Here is a 20,828-nt window from a genome sequence, read left to right as displayed (position 1 = left end):
ACCCCTATCTAAAAAACTACTGTTTGTAATAATTGTTTTCCATATTGGTGTGTGTGGCAATTGGGCTTTGAGAGGACGAATCATACAATCTGAGTAACGAATCATATTGATATTCCGCCCTCAACGATAGTCCTTTCCGGACTTACCTCGCTCTCTTCTGATAACCTTGATAACTGACTTTTTCAATTAATGTGGTGCGAAGTATTAGGATAGGACTGTGACAATGCTTAACCCATTGCTTTTCAAATTTGGTGTGAAGTTTGGATGTAAGAAAGGATGAATCCTGGTCGTTTTCAGCAATGTTGGACTTTCGGTTCCAGTTATACATATGTGCTGAAAACAGTTTTGCATTCAGATAAGCTGCAGTTTAGACAGACATGCCCTGTGTTGGCATATTTCCACGCTTCACGTGATGTCTTTTTCAAATTTGGTGTGAAGCATTAGGGTCATGAGAGGATGAAGCCTGTCGATATTTTGCGTTCCGCGAACTTCTGTTCCATAGTTACTCCGTATTCTCCGAAAACCATTTTTAAATTTGGTTTGAAGTTTCGTTGTACACGCCCCTGTATATACATGTAATGCATTGGCAGCTCAGTGTGATATAAAAGAAAATTAACTTGACCAGCCGAGTGGAGCAATCTAGATTTTTTTCTTAAAGTAATCATTACATTACATTTTAATTAGGTATTTCTAGTGACATTACTTGGAAGAAACAATTTAGAACCATTACGTGTCGTTAAAATTGAATTGTGTGAGACATCTAAATATGTAAGCAATCTTTCGATAGAGTAGTGGAGGTACAATATTTATCCAGCAATATAGATTAACGAAGTTTTAAGTATTATAAAATATTGACATATCCCACTTAGTTTAACTCTGATAATATCCTCTTTTCTTATTGGTAGAAAAAACAACTAATGACATAAGTAAATATGATTTAGAAGAGTTCTTCACATTTAACTCGACTACTGTGTAGTAGTGTTATACATGAGTAAAATGAGACACCACTACATTTTTGGAGAGGTCAGAAGTTCACCCTCTTTCCCCAGTAGCAAAGTTACTGGATATCCACAAGTAATTTTTTTACATACATAATATAGGTACTTTTTCGACTTGATAATGTAGACAATGATTTATATCTTTATACATTAAAAAGGTTTTACTAGATTAAGTAACTCGATAATACAGAGGGATTGTTTAATCATCGCTTCATTAGTTATATTGTTCCCTACTTAGTTTATAATACCAGACTTACGACATATCAATTACTTCGGCGAGGTTATTATGCCCAAGCGACAAAGCCGAAGTTAATGTAATTTTTAAGATTTCTGTGATCATTTGTCAACCGAACACAGACCGAGTTGTAAATCCAAAACATGGGACAATAAAGTTTAACATAAGAAATTGAACAGTGGGATTTGGTGGATTTAATATTCTAGTGATATATAAAATTCTTGAAATTGCGATGGTACAAAGGAGATCAGTGTATGAAATGCCGAAGAGCAGGCGTGGAGGAGTTAAATCGGCGCGTACTAAGCGTAAAAGGATGATGGCTGTTCTGAGAAAAGACTTGATGAATCGTCGCCGGTTGAATTCTTTAAACATTTCGTTTAAACACCAGTACAGTGCTTCTCTACCAGTTCTAACAACACAAAGATTGAATGCTGCCAATTTGGATAACCAGAGATCATTTCAGAAAACGCGAAGTTCTAGAAACACTAGTGTTATGAGTACGTCATCTGGAACGGATGACACGTGTCTCTCGCCAAATGATCTCCGTAAAATGAAAATGTTACAAACTTTATTAAAAATGGGCATCGATTTACCCAAGAAAAAGACAATAACAAAAGAAGAATTTGCGCAAAGTGACGAAAAGAAAGTTTTGAAATATTTAGCAAATAGTTCTAGAAGGGGAAGTCTTACAGCAAGAACACTAGTTTCGTTTCAACGTAAAACTAGTTTTGATAACGATTCCTCAGCAGATGAATCATCGTCGGAATCTGTTTTACCACCGATACCACCAGAAAAAAAGAAGTTTGCTTCCAAGGCAAGAGCTTTAACCTGGTTACATAGTAAACGTTCTCAGGATATTATTTCTCCAGAACCGGTGAAAGTCAGTCGTCGACGAAAAAAGAAACAGGTATAAATTGTACTTGTGTGTTCGAATTCTGTCTTATGGTTTAGATTTTTCGTACTTGGTTTTATTTTATTCAAAACATTAAAATATGTCACTTTATATTTGTTGATTGTAAATAAACACTGCTCAAATTACGCAATTTTATAGAATTACGTATATACAATTCTATATTATATTTGTTGATCATGAATAAATGGTGTCCAAATTTACATATTTGTATAGAATAGGCTAGGCTACTGATATACAAGTATATCTAAGTTCATGATATATATTTATCAGTACATGAATAATCAAATTCTTTTACCAAATGGTGAATATTCTTGTAAAAAATCACACACTTCCTTTACCCAAGAATTTCAGTTTGAGAGCTCTTCTATCTAATTTGATTATATCTAATAAGGTGAATATTGTGTTTGAAAATTTTGCATATTATAACAATATATTAACAAATGCATGCTACTTCACGTAAGTCAATGTTTGGTTACATTGTGGAATGTTTGTTTGAAATTTTAAATTTCAGAATGGCAGTAAAAGATTTCGACGGTTGGCCAAATTCCTGGTTGTATTTTTCAGATCTTGGAAAATTCACGCCACAAAGTAGGTTTGACTTAAAAGTTTTAATATGAATTAATTTTTGATAAAAATAAAATCAACAATCACAGATAATTAAAAGTGTCGAAACATCGTTAAGCCAAGGGTAAGAAGCTTAGAAAGGTGTTTCAATTGTTCTTTTGGCCAGGCGATATATGGGAAAAAGATATCACCAAGGCCTACCGAAAGCCCCACTTGAGATACACAATCAAATATTTTGTGATAATTATACAGTAAAATGTATGGGGTAATATTATATTATATAAACCATACTAGCTCGCATAACCTAATGACTTCACTATTATGTTGAAAGATTAGTTATTATTATTTATTTAGAGTTCACCAAGTTTTAGGATATATCGACTCCTTACAGCTTATGTCAGATAAGCCTCCTAAACAAGATCTTCTGTTCGATATCACTGAATACAAAGGCACTAAAGAAGTAAGTAATTTGAGTATATCATTAACCTGTATATTGTATGTTGTCAATATTTTGCATTGAACACAAATATATTTATGGAAAAGACACGGTCTCAAAAGAGAACCTTGGTTGAAACCCGATCATCTGTAGTTAAAGTAGCTAAGTCTCTAACTCAATATCATCCAAAATCTTCAACATTGAAAACACGAATTATTTGTCAATTTAAAACAACATTGATGCTGTAATCTTACCGGGAAAAGATGGGCTTCTGATATCCAATATTTAAGACAAAATAAATATTTTGCCATTGGTACACGAATCGTGTACCACAATGCGTTTCAGCCCCAGTTCTAGCAAGAGACTCCAGGAACGAGGCTAGACATATTGCACCAAACCAAACGGCGTATGTAGACTGGAATAACCAGACGCTGGGAATTTGCATTCGATTGAGACTGCTGGCTTATTTCACGGAACATAACTGATTTGAAATTAGAGTAAAAACGGAAACGATTGAATGTAAATCAGTTTATATACATTCAAATTACAGTATTATATGAGTTGCGACCCATTAATTTTGTGTTAATTTCTAGGTCCCAAATGTTAGCGATTTAGCTCCTTTAACTTAAAAATAAAGATATCGAATTACTTTACATGTAGTGAATTCAACTTCTGAATAGTCTGTCTCTATGATTTAACAATATGAAAGTGTACATACATATTTGATATGAATCAAACCGTGCTTAAGGAATATTTAGTAGTGAACAATTAAAACCGAATTCTCATTAGTATGTGAGGATAAAGATTAAATCAGACAAGTGAAGATTTTTGGTTTGTTCCCGGAATGCCGACAGACTCTTAATCCTTGAATTAATCACAAATCTTCATTCTGTTTAAAATTTGTCACTCTGGTATAGTGGAGACTGTTCAACGTTAATGAGCCAAAAGGCCTCGAATAAAGAAATATCGACAGCTTGATTCAAGAACTGACCTTATTAAAAGGGTCTTTAAGTGTTAATCAGTATGAAACAATTATTTAGTTGAGTTGTAGAATGTTATAATGTGTAAATTATTGTATTTTATATCCTGTATATCTAACGTAAATTATTTAATGTTACTTAATAAAAGCTATATTTGTTACAACCAATTCAGTTTCATATTTTAAGTGAGAAAAACATCGTTCTTGTTTTAAGTAAGAAAAACATCGTTCTTTGATTAACTCTCGATTAGTGGCAAAATATGATATCAAAGTATGTCGGCATTCCGGGAACACCCCAGATTTCCGTCATAACCCCTGAGCATCAAACTAGGAACTATTATGGGATTTGAATTATAGATTATAGATGAGGTCAAAAAATCTATAGCTCTTAGATTAGTTTCATTCTGAATTTTTCTCTTTTATTTATGCAGGCTAGTCTGTCACAAGAAGCAAAAAGGATACTCCGAAAACGATCAACAGAAAGAACCCCAGCTGAACTACGCTATGTAAGCAAACTTATATATTAAAACAACAATTGTTACTGGGAAATTATACTCTACTGTCTATGGGATAGTATGATGACACCGCAAGATTGTTGTAAATCCTCAACAAAATTTATGCGAAAACATCATAATATTATTGTTCTCATAAAGAAATCACATGGGCAATTTGTTAAAAGTATCTATTTGCCACATAGAATTATTTTTAATGGCATCTTTCTTTACCTAATCATTTTCAGGTGGAACATTTTTAATGATTAATAATCTTCGTAATCGGTGACCATCAAAATTAAGCAATGTAGGATATTTTATAAAACTTTAAACCTTATTTTTTTCGACACGATACTGAAATATTTCTCTAAAGTACATCACTGGGCATTAATGAACTGTCGAATTTATAGAGACGTTCAAATATATCTTAAGCACTGCGGTAATATTTCGAAGAAATAAGAACTTCCGGTTTTGTTTGGTTTACCGAACATTTTCAGTTGTGTTTTGATAACCATGTCTATGACCTGTGGTATTGTGATTTTAACAGGTCACCCATTACACTTAATCAAACTTCATTTTATTAAAGGACAATATTGCTGCCAGTTATTATCACAGATGGTTAAACACATTCCAAATATAATTTTAACACAGAGATCATTGCTAAGATAGCTGAGTAATACAGGTTTCCTGAATCGGAAGTGACGAACGCCAAAGGAAAACACGAGTCATACCTCTATATAACTGAGCAGAAATTCAGCCGTGTATCTGTTATCTCTCTCTCTCTCTCTCTCCATGTGCTTTTATATAACAATTCATATTCTCCACAACCATACCCGGATACTGTCTCTTGTGAGCGTCTCATATAATGGGATTGATCATGACAGTATAAAATGATACGCATTTTGGGAGTATGTACGTAGAATTAAGGCTAAACGGGCACATTCTTTCGGGTGGAAATAACGATACTGTGAGACTCTCTATGTCTTCATTAACATGGACATGTATACCAAAATGGGCTTAAAATAGATCTTATGTCTCTAAAGTATTAGATATTTCACATACTTGATTATACTTTTAAATCATTCTGTGGTAATATTTTACTAACTGAATCTGCGTGGACGCGAGCATTCAATTCAGAAGAAATCTAAAATGTTAACCAAATGAAAAAAAGGACTTAAAGATTATAAGCCTTTATAACTTTCTCTTTTCAGGTTCAAGTTGCTTTAGGTAATTATAAATCCGTAGCAACTTATCCTTCAAGAATGAGAAAACTGATTGCTAAAAAGGGTTGGTATGAAGAGTAAGTGTTGTACTGTATTTATTATAGTAAAAATATTATACCCAGTTTTGTACATTGCTGTTGTACACAGTACTAGAATTCGACCACGTAACTGTTGGAATACAAATTACCATATGTTTGTCTCGAAAGGATCCAAGTGGTGTCTTCGAGAGACATTGAACTCCATTCCATTCATGTGCTTTCAGACTGGAATCCCGTTTTCGATCCCGGTGTTGGCCGAGAAAGTTCATCCGGATCTTTTGGCGTGGCCACCTCTTGTCACTGGTGTAGGATTGAAGTCCTGTCAAGAGACAACGTATTGTACCGCGTAAACATTGGCAATTTGACGTGCACTTAAAAGAACCCCTGGCGGAGCAGAACAGAAGTTAAACCCCATTGCATTTCAGTTAATTTCGCTTTCAGACGGTTAATGCGTAAAACGTAACACAGGACAGCTATTATAGGTTTGTCACTTCGGTAGATTCTCCAAATCTGAATCCGAATTTCAACAAAAAATGTACAGGAAATAAATAAAAAAAATGACGATATATATAAAGAAGAATACAGAAAGAAGTAACCAACTAAATTTATTTGTTAGTTTGAAATTAACTATCGATGTTGTACACAATTTGACTAATGTGAAATCACCAACCCAGTTCTTATCTCAATTTAAACTAAAAATAAGACAGAATATGTGAGTTTTCAAAGCTAGCGTATTCAATTTCTTTCCACTTTTTTATAATTTGTCAAATCCGTCAAACTACTTTAGCGCTATTAACAGTTTATTGACCATGTGATCAATACGCAGACGTCATTGATTTTAGCCACCATCTGTTACGCTTGTACCCTGGTAATATTGATACACTCCAAGACCTCATTTAAATATCTCCAAATTCCTTAAGACGGTCGAACATAAACGAAATCTGGTAGACTTGCCAAAGTTGCCATGTTCTTGAATCAAAGGAATAGATATTGTCTGGGTGTAGACCTACGATATCTAAATATTACTTGACGGGTTGTCATTACAAAAAAAGTAATTTCAGAACCATGAACTATTCCACTCAGAATACACGTACTCGACAACCGGAAAATTCCAATTCTAAAAACGAAATTGAAAAAATAAATGCTTTGTTGGCATACACAAAAACTATGACACATTTATTTATAGTTTGTATTTCAATAAAATTAATAACCCTTTAAAAAATATTTGTCAACTTCTGAGAAAATTGCATTAAGCCATTTTATGTATGCATTCTGAATTCTTTTTTTCTAATGATAGAAGTCAATTTGTATTCCAGAAGTTTAGATCAAACTCGTATAACCACTGCCTACAAATCAAAGAAAACATGTGACTTTATTACTTTGGAATTTTCTGTATAAATATTCCTTTAAATTGTCGGCTGCTACCGAAAGTTCTTTAGCTTTTCAAATTACTGATCACTATTCTTTGTTTTAGCTTAAATCAATATGAAGAGTTAGAGTATGATAGTAGCCATACTGGAAATTCAATAGAAATGGCTCAAGATTCGATTATCTTGTATGTTGCTGCCAATCATTGGAGAATAAGTCAACACAGATGGCGAAGTAATAACACGTCCGTATTCCAACTCTGTCCGTAATTTCAATATTACTGGTTGAGTAATGGGGATTAGGTTGTAGGGTTGAAGGGGAGATGTTCAAGAAATAAAAAAAAACAATTCTTTTTATACGATTGCATGAGAATCTTTAATGGTAAAGAAATCAAAGATTAAATTTACACAAACCGACTACCCGAGGTTAAATGACCATCTTTACGTAAGATTTAATCGACAGAGAGATGAAAGTTAGGATAGATCAAGTTTTAAACACAATCTTTACTATCTACAGCTGCATAAACATACCAACAATTATATACCTAACTGTCAAAAGATGTCGCGAATTAAAAATGATTTTGCAATATTTCAACTACACACATAGTTTTATGTGGCTCTCGGTTGACTCGAAACATATCCCATGCAACAACTTTCCTCGTGTAGCTACTTGAATTCATCCTTTTCACTTGTCTTTCATATATCAACGGTAAAATTTTGTTTAAAAGTGATATTTTTGTTACTTATCGTATTACGATAGCGATACGTACTGTTTATTACTTATCATTTACTAAACATTATGAACTAAGCACTTAGAAGATTTTGGTGCCTCCATTATATGTAAATCAAAATATAAACAATAATAAAACATAAAATAAATTGTTATTTTTCGATATAACAAAATTCCAGTAAATTGGAAAATATTGTTATTATTAATTGAGACAAAGCAGGTAACATTAAACATACATTATGCAAGAGCTAAATCTGCCTATTTCAGGTCTTTCATTCAAATTACTCTATTGCGAGCGAAGATATTTGACAAGACGTATGCAATAAATTTAACCACCGTACTAGTTGTTCGAAGCGAAGTCTCGCTCCTCCAATTTTAGATTAAACATACATTATGCAAGAGCAAAATCTGATTATTGCAAGTTTTAATTTAGGCTTCAGATGTTATAGAAATTATAAATTAGATCTTTATTTAAACAACAAGCCCAAAATCAACTCTGTAGACCCACGGATGGCTCGGCTACAGCTCGGATTTAAATAGGATTTAACTTATCAATTAATTCAAATATGGCGCATCCTGATGAGAATACATCAGTTAGATCGAGGCTAAATGATAGAGTGTACTTAGCGAGGCCGCTGTAGAGCGTTTCCGCATGCCATTGAAAACTTTACTTGATAATCGAGATATGTAGGTGGAGTTAACGCCTGTCAATCAAACGATCAGCCACGGTGAAGGCGCATTTCACTACCATTTCTAGTAAAAAATTACAACGATGATAACTATGTTCAGAATAAAGTAATTTGACTGAAATTTTCAAAATATTCTTCTTTCATCATCTACTTTTGAACTGTTGTGGCAAGAATAGCCAATTCTCTGTAAAAATCTCCAATAATGTATCTTTAAATCTATTTTTAAATCGGAGAAATCCGATGCCATCGAGAGTTGATTATGGCCTGGATAAGTTAACTAATGTCTAATTAATAATTTAGAAAACATTTCAGGCCTAAAGAAAGACCTGAAATAGGCAGATTTAGCTCTTGCATAATGTATGTTTAATTAACTTATCCAGACCATAATCAACTCTCGATGTCATCGCTAGCCTGTGATATTTACTGGATTAGGATCCGATTTGCTGCTCAACTTTCATTCATGATTTAATCATGAAATGGATAATCAAGACTAAGATTTTTACCGTACCGACTTTAGTAATGATGATCAGAGTGGATCAATTTGACTGAAATTTTCAGCAAATTCCCTTTACATTATCTAGTTTTTAACTCTTGTAGTGTGAACTGTCAGCTCTTTATCTAATCTTCCATAATGTATCTTTTAAAAAAGAAGAGACATAAACGATCAAAAGTTCTTAATTAATTTTTAAATCAAATATTTAAAGTTGTTATCTAACAAAACAGAAATTCTGCGGTGCCCCCATTATATTATAGGGCCTATAAGCATTTACTTATTATGCTTAATGGCTAATACTTAATGGCGGGTCGATTCAAACGAATCTTGTTTGTGTTTTTGGATCGCTAAATTCAACATGAAAATAGTATTGGATTATTATAAATTGGTGTCGGATGTGGCAAGAAATGATTCCTTTTGGCGAACAAAGAAGAATCACTGTGAAAAATAAGAATTCCAAAATAGCCTTAGAACCGAGATGGGAAAAGCCTATTACTTGTGTATAGGATCAGCCAGTAACGGATAGCGGAGATAGTCCGATAATCTGTTACTAAATTAACTAATCCAGTCCTGGCATAACTACAATTGTATACTAGATAATTTAATAACCAGGAAACATAATACGTTAAAATTCGTTCTTTTATACATATTTTAACAGGAAAGCACCAAAGTTTCCCAAACATGGCGAACCAAGTATTTCCGGGTATGGCTGAAGCGATATTTGCGGCAGATTGGGTCAGTCGCTGGTCATGTAAAATGCCAATAATATATTACAAAGACCTTTGGTTCTCATGACTTCGCCACTGCTTAAGTAGGGTTTCTGGGAAACTCCACCACGATTCGTGGTCTCATTCATTGGTCGGGTATTGTAAAGTACGACGATTCGTGATTCTATCAGACGGAAAGACCCCAGGGGATCTTGTGGCCAACTTGTGGGATGTCGCAAGCCTCCTAATTTCATTGTTTTCTTTGCATGTGTTACAGATTTGAATCTAAGAGAGTTATTGTACGAGAAGGTCATGTTCCAATGGGATTCTATTTTATCTTATCTGGATCTGGTAAGTATTGGGATTATAGACGCCATGTAACTTAGTTTTCTACGTTAACGGTTAGGCCTACAGAACGTACTGTTACATTTTTGACTTTCTGTGAAAATATGAGAGACATATGTATTTGCCATGATCTTATTTTGTGTAAAGATGCCCGACTAGTTGTAATTCAAGTTAGTTAGTTTTTATATGTGTGATTGTAGCGCCACAGAATCCCTTGCAATCTACTATATTGCGAAAGTTGAATCTTTGATGGGAATATCAGTCTAAAAGAGGTTTAATTCCGTTCAGTATTTACATAGATCTGACGAATTAAACATTCAATCGATCCAAACTGCTCCCTATGTAACAAGACGGACGGTATCTTTATTTGTCTGTGAGCTAAATGGATGGGTCGATTTTAAATCCGATTTATTCTAAGCAGCCGGGAGATTATCTAGCGTTGGTATTTTGATTTTGTTTTCTTAATTTTAATTTTAAATTGTTAATAATAAATCTGAGTACATTTTAGCGTGGACTAAGCCTTAAATTTTTTTTATATTTTTCGCAAATGCAAATTAAGTCAGACAATTCAGAAACCTTGAGGGTTTTTTTTCGAATTACATCAAAGAATAGCAAATGTTTTCGGGGAATATCATCACCAATTATGATTATTCAAATTCATCATTATAGCTTTGGTGTCGGAAATGGATGAAGATAGACAAATGGCACAGACTATCCTTGTTTTAACACGCGGTGATAGTTTTGGAGAGTTAGCCATTGTTAACAGATCTAGAAGACAAGCTACTGTTATATCTAAAGAACCATTAGAATTACTTGTCCTTTCAAATAACGTAAGTCACAAATACAGAATACCACGCAGATTAGAATATGCCGAATGTTACAGAAATATTAGGAATGGCCCACCTCGTGTACAGCAGGCGCCAGGTGGGATTTTGTTCTACATTGAACAATGATCTACATTTGAGTTTATATGGACTTTGAATTTGACTGCACTTTAATAACGATGGTAATATATTTTGCTTGCTTTGATCGGCGAAAATTCCTTTACTCATTCTATCTAAAAAAAAAATAAAAAAAATATTATTCGTGAGTGATAGAATACTACATGGATATGGGACACTCTTTTTACAACAATTTATAACTGTATCTTGTCCTGGTGATAGAATGCCCTTTCTACAATAATTTATTTAATATAATAGTATCTTGTCCTGGTGATAACATATCAGATGGGATATTCTTTCTACAACAAGTCCTGGTGATAGAATATCAGATTAGATACCCTTTCAATAACTTATTAAATATAATAGCATCTTGTCCTGGTGATAACATACCAGATGGGATATTCTTTCTGCAACAATTTATGAAATATAACAGTATTTTGTCTGTAAAGTTTGTTGCCAATCCAACGAATATTCTTGGGGGTTTTTGTAGGATTTTATAGAGATATTTATGGTTGGAGGCATGGCAGACCCGAATGAACCTTTTCTAAGGTATGTGTAATATCATCTATACCGTGAGTCCTCGACCCAGTCCAGAATCAATCTAATCCTATAATATTTCACCCGAGTCTTTTCTGTAGACAAATGAATAATTAACTGTAAATTGTTCGCGTCATCGTAATTATATGAAAATTATCAACTGTTGGCGGAAAAGTCAAAGAAACAAGAGTGGCTAGGTCTTAAATGTGGGAACTAAATAGCTGACCAATTAAAATATGCCTTAGACTATATTCGAGTCTATTTAGCCATAAAATGTTTAAAATATACCCTTTTGTTTAACCTGGAAGAGCCAATGACTTGAAAACACACATACTATCCTTTGTGTAACCTTTTTTGAACAAGATCTATTTGAAATAAATTTGACCTTCCATTAACTTCAGATTATTTTTGACTATCCCTGACAAATCTACCATATCGGATTATAGTCTGTCTTATATTTTTGTAGATCAATACCCTGTCTAAAAGGTTGGCCAATCGAACGTTTGAGTGATGACGGTGATGGCTCCAAGAATGTGATGTTCAGTTATTTTAAGTAAGTCATTTCCCAAACACATCATATTTTGATTGGTTATTTGGTTTTTGAATGACTGAAGACATTTTTTTTATTATAAGTACTACTGACGAATATTGTCATCAAAATTGAGAATTTTTACGATCGTCGATCACAGAGTTATAACCCCTTCATATTCAGAACTTTAGAATAATATTTGTGTTGAAAGTGGTATTCTTCAATGGATAATAAGGAATAATTTGATAGATATTTAGAATTTTGTTTATCCAAAACATGAAGATTGAAATATAACATCGATATTGTATATGGTTTTGATTTATTATTTTTCAATAATTATAGAAGAGGAACCGTCTTAGTTAAAGACAGTTTGAAAAGTGACTGGGTTTTCATCATAAAATCTGTAAGTATCATTCGAACATGCACGATAGTTTGAGTTCACATGTGAGCGACAATATTTAATTAAATATTTAATTAACGAAATGCATTATCTGACATCAATACTTACATGATAACCCTCTACCCTGTTCTTGCGCTACTTCGTCATTCCTTTACCAACTACTCGGACATGTAGTTACTGGTGATTTGAACATAGTTCAAAATTATAAGTTACGTGAAATTTTGTCTAAAGGACCCAAATACCGGGGACCGTAGCCATTTTCATGCGACCAAAATTGCAAACTTATTATGGATGCAAGACTACGCTAGATCATGGGCCAAGAGGGAAGATGTTATCTCTGATACTCTCTCAGATTGGATTAAGTCCACCAGTCGTTTACTAAAACGACGAACTTACATGCAACGTTTGTCAGTTGACACTAAGCTTAAATCTATTTTCAGTAATGTTAACATTGTTGGAAATCTCAACGTCTTACAGGACAATTAAGTCATTGTTCCGACTGACAAAGCGTCCAATAATAATAATATAGTGTTTATATGTAAACAATATTATTATGACAGTCTCTTCAAAGAACTAGGTTTCGGCGAGTCTTATCGACAGTTCTACTTATAAACGTTCTACTCTTAGTAAATATGGAATTATATCCAATCAAAGATCTGATCTCACTTCATTTGCCACCCGCTGTGGAGATACCCATACAGACCTGCCCTTGTTATATTGGATACCTAAACTACATAAAAATCCCCACAAACAATGTTTTATAGCAGGTTCACCCCGTTTGTTCCCCAAAACCACTTTCAAAAGTATTGTCATCTATACTAACGGCAGTTAAAGAAGATACTCAAACATACCGTGACAAAATATGCTCTCGTACTGGTATCAATCAAATGTGGATCTTAAAATGTTCGGAAGAATTACTTTATATTCTAGATCACTTGCTTCAGTCTTATCTATACAAAGGTTAGACTGTTCTACCTTGAAATAGTATTTTAATATTAACAATGTCCTTTCTTCGATATCAGGAACTGTTAGATATGAATATCTGATTGTTAACTACAATTCCACATCTTTTGTTAAGTACCATAGTACGTGTAATTCCAAAATAAGTACACCACCAACATGATGATTCAGATGTTGGAATTCTTAATTGATAATATCATCGTTTAATTTGAAGGGGAAATATATCAGCAAGTGGCAGGTATCCCCATAGGCACCAACTGAGCACCTTTGCTTGCTAACATGTTTCTATATTCTTACGAAGCCGATTATATAAAGGCACTCGTCAAAAACAATATATAAACGATTTCGATAGTAAAAACTGCATGAGGCACTCCATTTAATAGGGTAGCTGAGTCTAGATAGTGCTGTCAAGTTACATTATTTCAAGTTATGAGATATGACTTTGTTTAATTGAGTTCTATATTCCGTGCATTTCCATTAACTCTGAGAACGGATATTTCATATGTAGCTTGAAAATGATAAGTAAGTTAGGGCATTGCAATAATAAGCACTAATCTATTTTTCCATCAATTATACAATAATAGCTTGTTTGTTGTATTTTGAAGGGTAGCTGTGATGTGATGAAGAAATTAAAGACGGTGGATATTACTAAAACTGTTAAAATTCAAGAAAATAAAGACTGGAAAATTAAATGTAATGTTTTTTTTTTATAAAAACAACACAGTATCCGTTTTCGGATTGCAAAGGGTCTTAGTGTTTCTGAAATAAAATAAAAACAAACAATTGTAAACCTACACACATAACGTGTTTAAAACTATAGTTTTGATGTTGAAAAGGGGTTATTGACCGGATTAGTATTTTGTTCGGGTCCTACTTTAGAATTAGCACTTTTGATATTAGATTAACTGAAAATTGATGTATGCCAAGAAACGTTTTCTTATAGCTAAATGCCTGTACAGCATGTTTTTGCTGTTGTTGTAACAGATCGCTATCGTCAATTGACTTTCTAGACACTATGTAATGTATCGTGTTCTAGACACGACAGCTCAAAAAGGTTTTATCCTATTCAATAACGTCATTCGACCAGGCATAGATCTTGAAATATTGATAAAAAAAACCTCTAAAATAATTATCTGGATCAATTTTGTTCTAAAATAAAATGCATTTTGTGGTCATCATGGATTCTCTATCTTTTCAAATTTAGTAAAGGATGAATTCAAATCCGAAAAAAATACTGGTATAAGTCACGAAGAGAAAATACGAGTAGCATTTGATGATAAAATTATACAGTTACAACAAATTAATCAACGTATACATAATACTTTATTACCTGTTATAGAAGATGAACAAAATGAACAAACATCGTTACAGGTAAGGTGCCTGCTTCGTTGCTATGGAGTGGAATTCTAGTTTTAGTTCTGACTCTTTAAACTAATAGTCTGTAGGCTCAGTGCGGGAGGGGGGTGGGGGTCCATCAATTTGGCACAAAACCAAACCCAACTTTTCTATAGTAAAATTTTGCGTAGAATACATTGCCAAGTCATTTGCACTGAAGGTGAATGCGCAGCCATTCTTGTATCATAAAAACATGCCGAAGTGATCGAAAGTAATCACTTTTTCAATAGACATGTAAGCTTGCTGAAGTCCAACCGTTAAACTATTCACTTGTTTTTTTTCGGACAACTAGTTTCATTATGTATAACAATCGTTGTTAAACTAAATCGGAGAGATTTCGATTTGACAGTTTTTACGTATTTTTGAAACAGGTTTCGAAGTGTTTGGTTCTGTTATGCAATATCTTTTTCGACGTTCCAAAGTACGGTGCTAAGACCACCCAAAGATAAATTTTAAATGTTCCTATTATTAATTAGAACAGGTTTCGCTTTAGTTTTTATATTTTACGCTGAAATTTTATTGCTTTTTAAATCTTGTTAGTGTAAAAACGGAATATTTGACCTTTTGACCCCCGGCGTCACAAAGAACAAAGGTGAAATTAGCCCCAACGGCGGACTGATTACCAGAATACCACTCGACAACGTATTTTACGCAAAAATTTACTATAGAAAAGTTGGGTTTGTTTTTGTGCCCACTTGATGCACATTACTTATGTGGTTAAGAGTTATATCGTGAATTTCGCTCCAATAGCTTTACTACAAGTTTTGGATTGCCCTTTCACGAAACGTTGGGTATAGTCTTCATGATAGATAAGTGAACAACCGCAGTTATTTGGTTTAATAAAGCCAACTCCATCCACCAATTTCTGTTATGGTTATGATAATGATTTAATAATGTGATTGACACCGCTACACTTTGGAAGCATATAAATAATTTGAACAAACTGTTGACATTTTAAAACGTGAATCTAATCCATAGCAACCCCACCCATCACAATTATATAGTAGAAATAATTAATTATAAAATGAGTTCGGCTTAACGTCCTACATTTCTGCTCCATCCGAGCCAATGAAGACGAGCATACGCCATGCAGTGTGCTACGGGCGAAATTTTGCCCTGACAGCGGCGCTACTGCCCACTCTTATTTCGAACACCAACTGTCATTGGGGTATTTTACGTAGTAATCCGATATCTAGGGAACGCCTCCAGTTCATATTGAAGATAAGGTTAAGCGGAATGATGGAGTCCATGATCTGATAATTGTGGCATAGGAGCACGAGTTTTATTTTATCGTACATAAATCGACCAATCCTTTCCACAAGATTTTCCTCAATGACTATATATGTGAATATGAAAAGGGCCACATATGAATTTGTACCAGTCCATGCTAGTGAGCCCTTGCCAGATACAAATGCATGAGGGAGGGTGTGTGTGTGTGGGGGGGGGGGGGGCTTTAACTGGTTGGTTATAAATAATTCGATCTGTACATATTGTTAAATGATGGAAGTTCATATTTTTGTCAGGAACTAAAAGACACCACTCTTTCCAGACCAGTACTGATATCCCAGGGTTCATCACGACTTACAGACAAATCTATTACAAGAGAAGCCAGTGGAAAATTATCTAATATTGAAAAGCTACTCCAACGGGTAAACCATTATAAACATGAAAATATGAATAAAATAACACGCCGATCTGAAACAAAAAAAAATCGCATTCTATACTTCAAGATTACACGAAACTTAACGTTGTCTGCCTACAGTTAACTCCGCGTAAGAACAGTCACGAATCTAGTTGACCGTCATTTTTAGTCCCATTTCGACGATTTTAGTCAAAAAACCTATACTTTTAGAAGAATATATTCTGCTTCCATTTTAATATGGAATTGATAATGTTTATTTAGTCTTGCTGTATGAGGCGGACAAGAATTGCATAATGTATTTGTACAATAGGTTTTATACGCCCACATTTTCATGTGGACGTATATTGTCGTCGCCCCTGTCCGTCCGTACACAATTTGTTTGTGAACACTCTACAGGTCACAATTTTTATCCGATTTTGACGAAACTTGAAATATAAGCCTATCTCCTAAAGATATCCCGTCCTTTCGATATTGGCATGTATCGGACAATAACTTCATGGATTATGGATCCTGATTGTACGAATAATCACGTTTTAGCTTGTAAACACTCTAGAGGTTTCAATTTTGACCCAATTTTGATGAAATTTGCAATGCATGTTTATAACGCATATATCTTGTTTCCTTTCGATATTCGCGTGAATATATCACAGTTATACACTTATGATGGTTGAGTTCGAATTTCGTGTAATTTCGTACACGTAATGTCGTTATATTCGGAGTAATTATACTGAAGGTATGCACCTCTTTAGACCTATATTAATGTAATATTTCATGTCATTGAATTTTAGCGACCATATATGTCGAGTTCTAATTCATCCCACCCTAGTACTGTTGAAGTGAGGGGATCAGGTATGTCATTGTAGTTTTTTAAATGAATATAGGGGTACTTGAGGTTTTGTATATAGGTTTGTATAAATCTGCCTTGCTACGGACACTGGGTCAAGGTGATGCAAGCTGGATATATATAATACCCTTATTGTCTTTGGAATGTGGCATAACGTTCTATTTTGCTCCATTGGAAATGCTATTCATCACTGCATCTCACTCACAGTTCATCGATAAATGGTATCTTCCGGCGTATTTGAATTTCTACTTGAACATCATGCAGGCAGCAGAATTAACCATGGAAGTAGAAGTTGTTTCCCATTCAAATTTAGGACCGGTTAAATCGTATGTTGAGGTCATCTCTATAGGGCAAATTACCGAACATTTTGCGGGGTTCGAATAGTTGGATGAAATGTCTTTATTTTCTTTACTGTTTGATTTAGGGTTTGCTTGAAATAAGTTTGATATCGACATGTGTATGCACTTATTTGTCACAACTTTATCTATTTCATTTTGTTGTGGGCGGTAATGGGCAGTTGGGTGGCTGAATGGCCTCAAGTGTGCGCTTAAGATCATTGGGTCTGCCATTGAGTCAAGCGGTGTGGTTTCGATTCCCAGCATTTACGTGACAAGAAGTAGAGTCGCCTGTTCAACCTCGTGTGTTTTCTCCCACTGCTAAAGACCCCTACCGCAAACGAATTATTGAAATAAAAATGAATCATATATTGGTCAGGAAATGGCATAGCTGTTTGTGCCGAGTGGGCATAAAACCATACGGGGTTTGATCTGAATTTTTAGTAACTCGGCTCTGGTGGTGTTTGAATAAATACTGCTTAATGAACACTTGGTACCACTTTGCATTCATGTTGTATTTTTATATTTTAGTTTTTGAAAGTAAAAATAGTGTACACCAAGAGACATCTGATTGTGGTGAAAGTAAACCACCTAGTCGTGAATTATCTAATTCTTGTATTTCTCATTCCAAGGTATGGGACATTTTCTTATGAATAATGATAATAACTGTAAATTGTTCCACAACGACTAAATCGTATTAGGTATTGTCCGGGTAGGAGTCTCCGAAAAATATTCCCTTCGCATGACCGATTGATCTCCGCCACGGTGCTCGCAGGGTGACATTTTTGGAAGTGTGGTGTTAGTAACTGGACGCGTGGAAAGAGCGGCAGAGTAACATCTGCCAGGTTCATTATAGCTCTTGAATTTTGATTTCCAATGTGGCCATTACTGGTGTCCACCACGTTACTTGCAAGCTGTCGTTTTTGGAAGTGGGGTCAGTATGTCCCCTGGAAAGAGCGGCAGAGCAACGTCTGTCAGATTCAGTATAGGTCTTGGATTTTTAATTCCAATGTAGCCTTTAATGGTGTACGAAATATATCTTGAAACATACGAAATTGTTTAAACAATGCAGTATTTTATCTAGATTGTTCTGGGTGAATTTCCCTTCATTGATAAATCACACGTAATCTCATTTTGTTCTGGTTTTGTTGTGTTCAGAGAGTTGAAACCCCACCAGATGTACCAACGTTTGTTAGTATACAGAACCTTATCAAAGGTGGAGTTTTTGTAAGCATGTTTTTATACTAAGATTCAAACCAATTTTTAATCATGCAAAAATCAGGATGTGTATAAAGGAAAATGATAGTATAGGAAGTATGTTTGAATAGATCAACCATTGATTCCTACTACAAATTGTGTGTGGGTAGTCATCTAGTAGGAGGCAAAAATTAAATGTTTACATAAAAATTCTCAAATGTGCGGAAGTATATTTCAAGGAAAATCGATCTCTTTTGTAGGACGTATTTAAACAAATGGATATTTCAGGAAACCACTTAACAGGAAGGTCAATGGCCTATAAAGCGTGACATAACGTTGAATAGCCCACACCCCGATGATATGGCGTTCGCGTCACGACCTTCAACGGATAGGACAATTTAGAAAGAGCAGACATAAACCCACCACGTTCGCATTACAAGTCCAAGCAAGTCCAGCACATCTGAATACATAATTCTCAAAAACTCTAACAACTCTAACCTCTAAAGTGTTTAAAAGATTTTATTGACAGGCACAATATCTCCATATAGTACTGGTGTGCTATATTGGGTTCCTCTCTTCTGTAGTGTCTTTACAAGATGTTAACACTTTGTAACTCAGAATTTCAATATAGTATATCTTTCAGGTTAGTCGAACAATCAAGGGCAGTTTTAACTTTAAAAATCTCAAAATTACAAGAATTGTGGACCCACAAGACAGGGGTAACGAAAATGGTATATTAACAACATGTTCATATTATTATTTACAGGGTATACAGGATTTATTTTTTGAAGATCAGCCGCAATTTATACTGGTCAGTCGAGGTGTCGAGTGTATTATGATCAATAAAAAGTTTTACATGCAACACGCGTCTCATGCTTTCCTCACAAAATTGCGAGAAAAGGTAAGAGTGAAATGTTCTAAAAATTGGAAATGAAATAAATTGAAAAGGGGTTTAACGTTCTGCGTTATGCTCCAGTCAGGCTACAGTGTAATATGTTTGCCTACTCTTATTTTAATTCAAACTGTCAGGGGTCTTTTACGTGTAGGCCTACGCCAATGTGTACATGGGACCTCGGTTTTCCGTCGCATCAAAACAACTACATGCTGTTCCTTGTCAGGCCCTCCGCCATACATCCCTGACAAGACTAAACTAGTAACTTTCTCTGCCAACACTATGAGTCAGCGCGTTACTCACCGAACCACCGCGAATCCATCTAAAATTGGGCTAAACATTTAAGGCTAATGTAAACATTTAGAATAAAACTAAAACAAAAACAAAACATTTCTGTTTAAGGTTTACCCCTACCCGTCTGAGGCTGATCTTCAAAGTAAACTTGAACACAAATACCAGTGGCAACAACATAAGAAGGAAGAAATCTATGAAGTTATCAAATGTATTAAGCTGAAAAAACGAGGTCCGGCTAATTCTCGATATATTTTACCCAAAATAGCAACATATTGAATAAAAGGTTTCAAACCAATTCATTGTTATTGTGGCTTATGTTATCTAATAATATTTATATGTGACGTTCAGTCGCATTCCATTCTTCAAAACTAGCGCACAGATTGGGAACGGACAAGAATGGTTCGCAAATTGAAAATGAAAAGAAATTGTGTTTAACGTCCCACGGTTTGCAAATTGGACAACCTATTAGATTTTATTACATACTTCGAGACGGTATTTGTTGAGTAATAAAACCTTCTAGTAGTTTATCGAGGGCTGGCCGTCCTTACCGCACGGTACAAATAAAACCTTCTAGTAGTTTATCGAGGTTCGGGTGCTTCCGGAGTCCAAAATGGCTGCTTTATATAAATGAGAATTTTGGGGATAACTAACCCG

General features: G+C 34.5%; 1 protein-coding gene across 1 annotated transcript; it reads left to right on the top strand.

Moving 5' to 3' along the window:
* Positions 1 to 1,549: 1,549 nt before the first annotated feature.
* LOC126828030 (uncharacterized) lies at positions 1,550 to 20,450 on the top strand. The gene is made up of 18 exons (XM_050557612.1): positions 1,550 to 2,140; positions 2,658 to 2,734; positions 3,065 to 3,170; positions 4,557 to 4,631; positions 5,828 to 5,916; positions 10,141 to 10,214; positions 10,878 to 11,038; positions 11,640 to 11,698; positions 12,153 to 12,239; positions 12,558 to 12,618; positions 14,181 to 14,268; positions 14,780 to 14,946; positions 16,494 to 16,619; positions 17,401 to 17,461; positions 18,323 to 18,423; positions 18,950 to 19,018; positions 19,755 to 19,889; positions 20,283 to 20,450. Exons 1-18 carry the CDS (start codon positions 1,550 to 1,552, stop codon positions 20,448 to 20,450), a joined length of 2,295 nt encoding a protein of 764 aa, XP_050413569.1.
* Positions 20,451 to 20,828: the final 378 nt, after the last annotated feature.

Source organism: Patella vulgata, chromosome 7 (genome assembly GCF_932274485.2).
Source record: "Patella vulgata chromosome 7, xgPatVulg1.2, whole genome shotgun sequence".
Taxonomy (NCBI): Eukaryota; Metazoa; Mollusca; class Gastropoda; family Patellidae; genus Patella; species Patella vulgata.
Note: the sequence above shows the minus strand (reverse complement) of the source record. Positions and strands in the feature narration are given on the sequence as shown.

What these genes read in the sequence shown, in the direction of transcription:
- LOC126828030 (XM_050557612.1), top strand. Translation starts at nt 1,550, where the DNA reads ATGGCTGTTCTGAGAAAAGACTTGATGAATCGTCGCCGGTTGAATTCT. An exon ending in AATACAAAGGCACTAAAGAA is followed by an intron (nt 3,171 to 4,556) that starts GTAAGTAATTTG and finishes TTATTTATGCAG; the next exon opens with GCTAGTCTGTCACAAGAAGC. An exon ending in TTTTATCTTATCTGGATCTG is followed by an intron (nt 10,215 to 10,877) that starts GTAAGTATTGGG and finishes TCATCATTATAG; the next exon opens with CTTTGGTGTCGGAAATGGAT.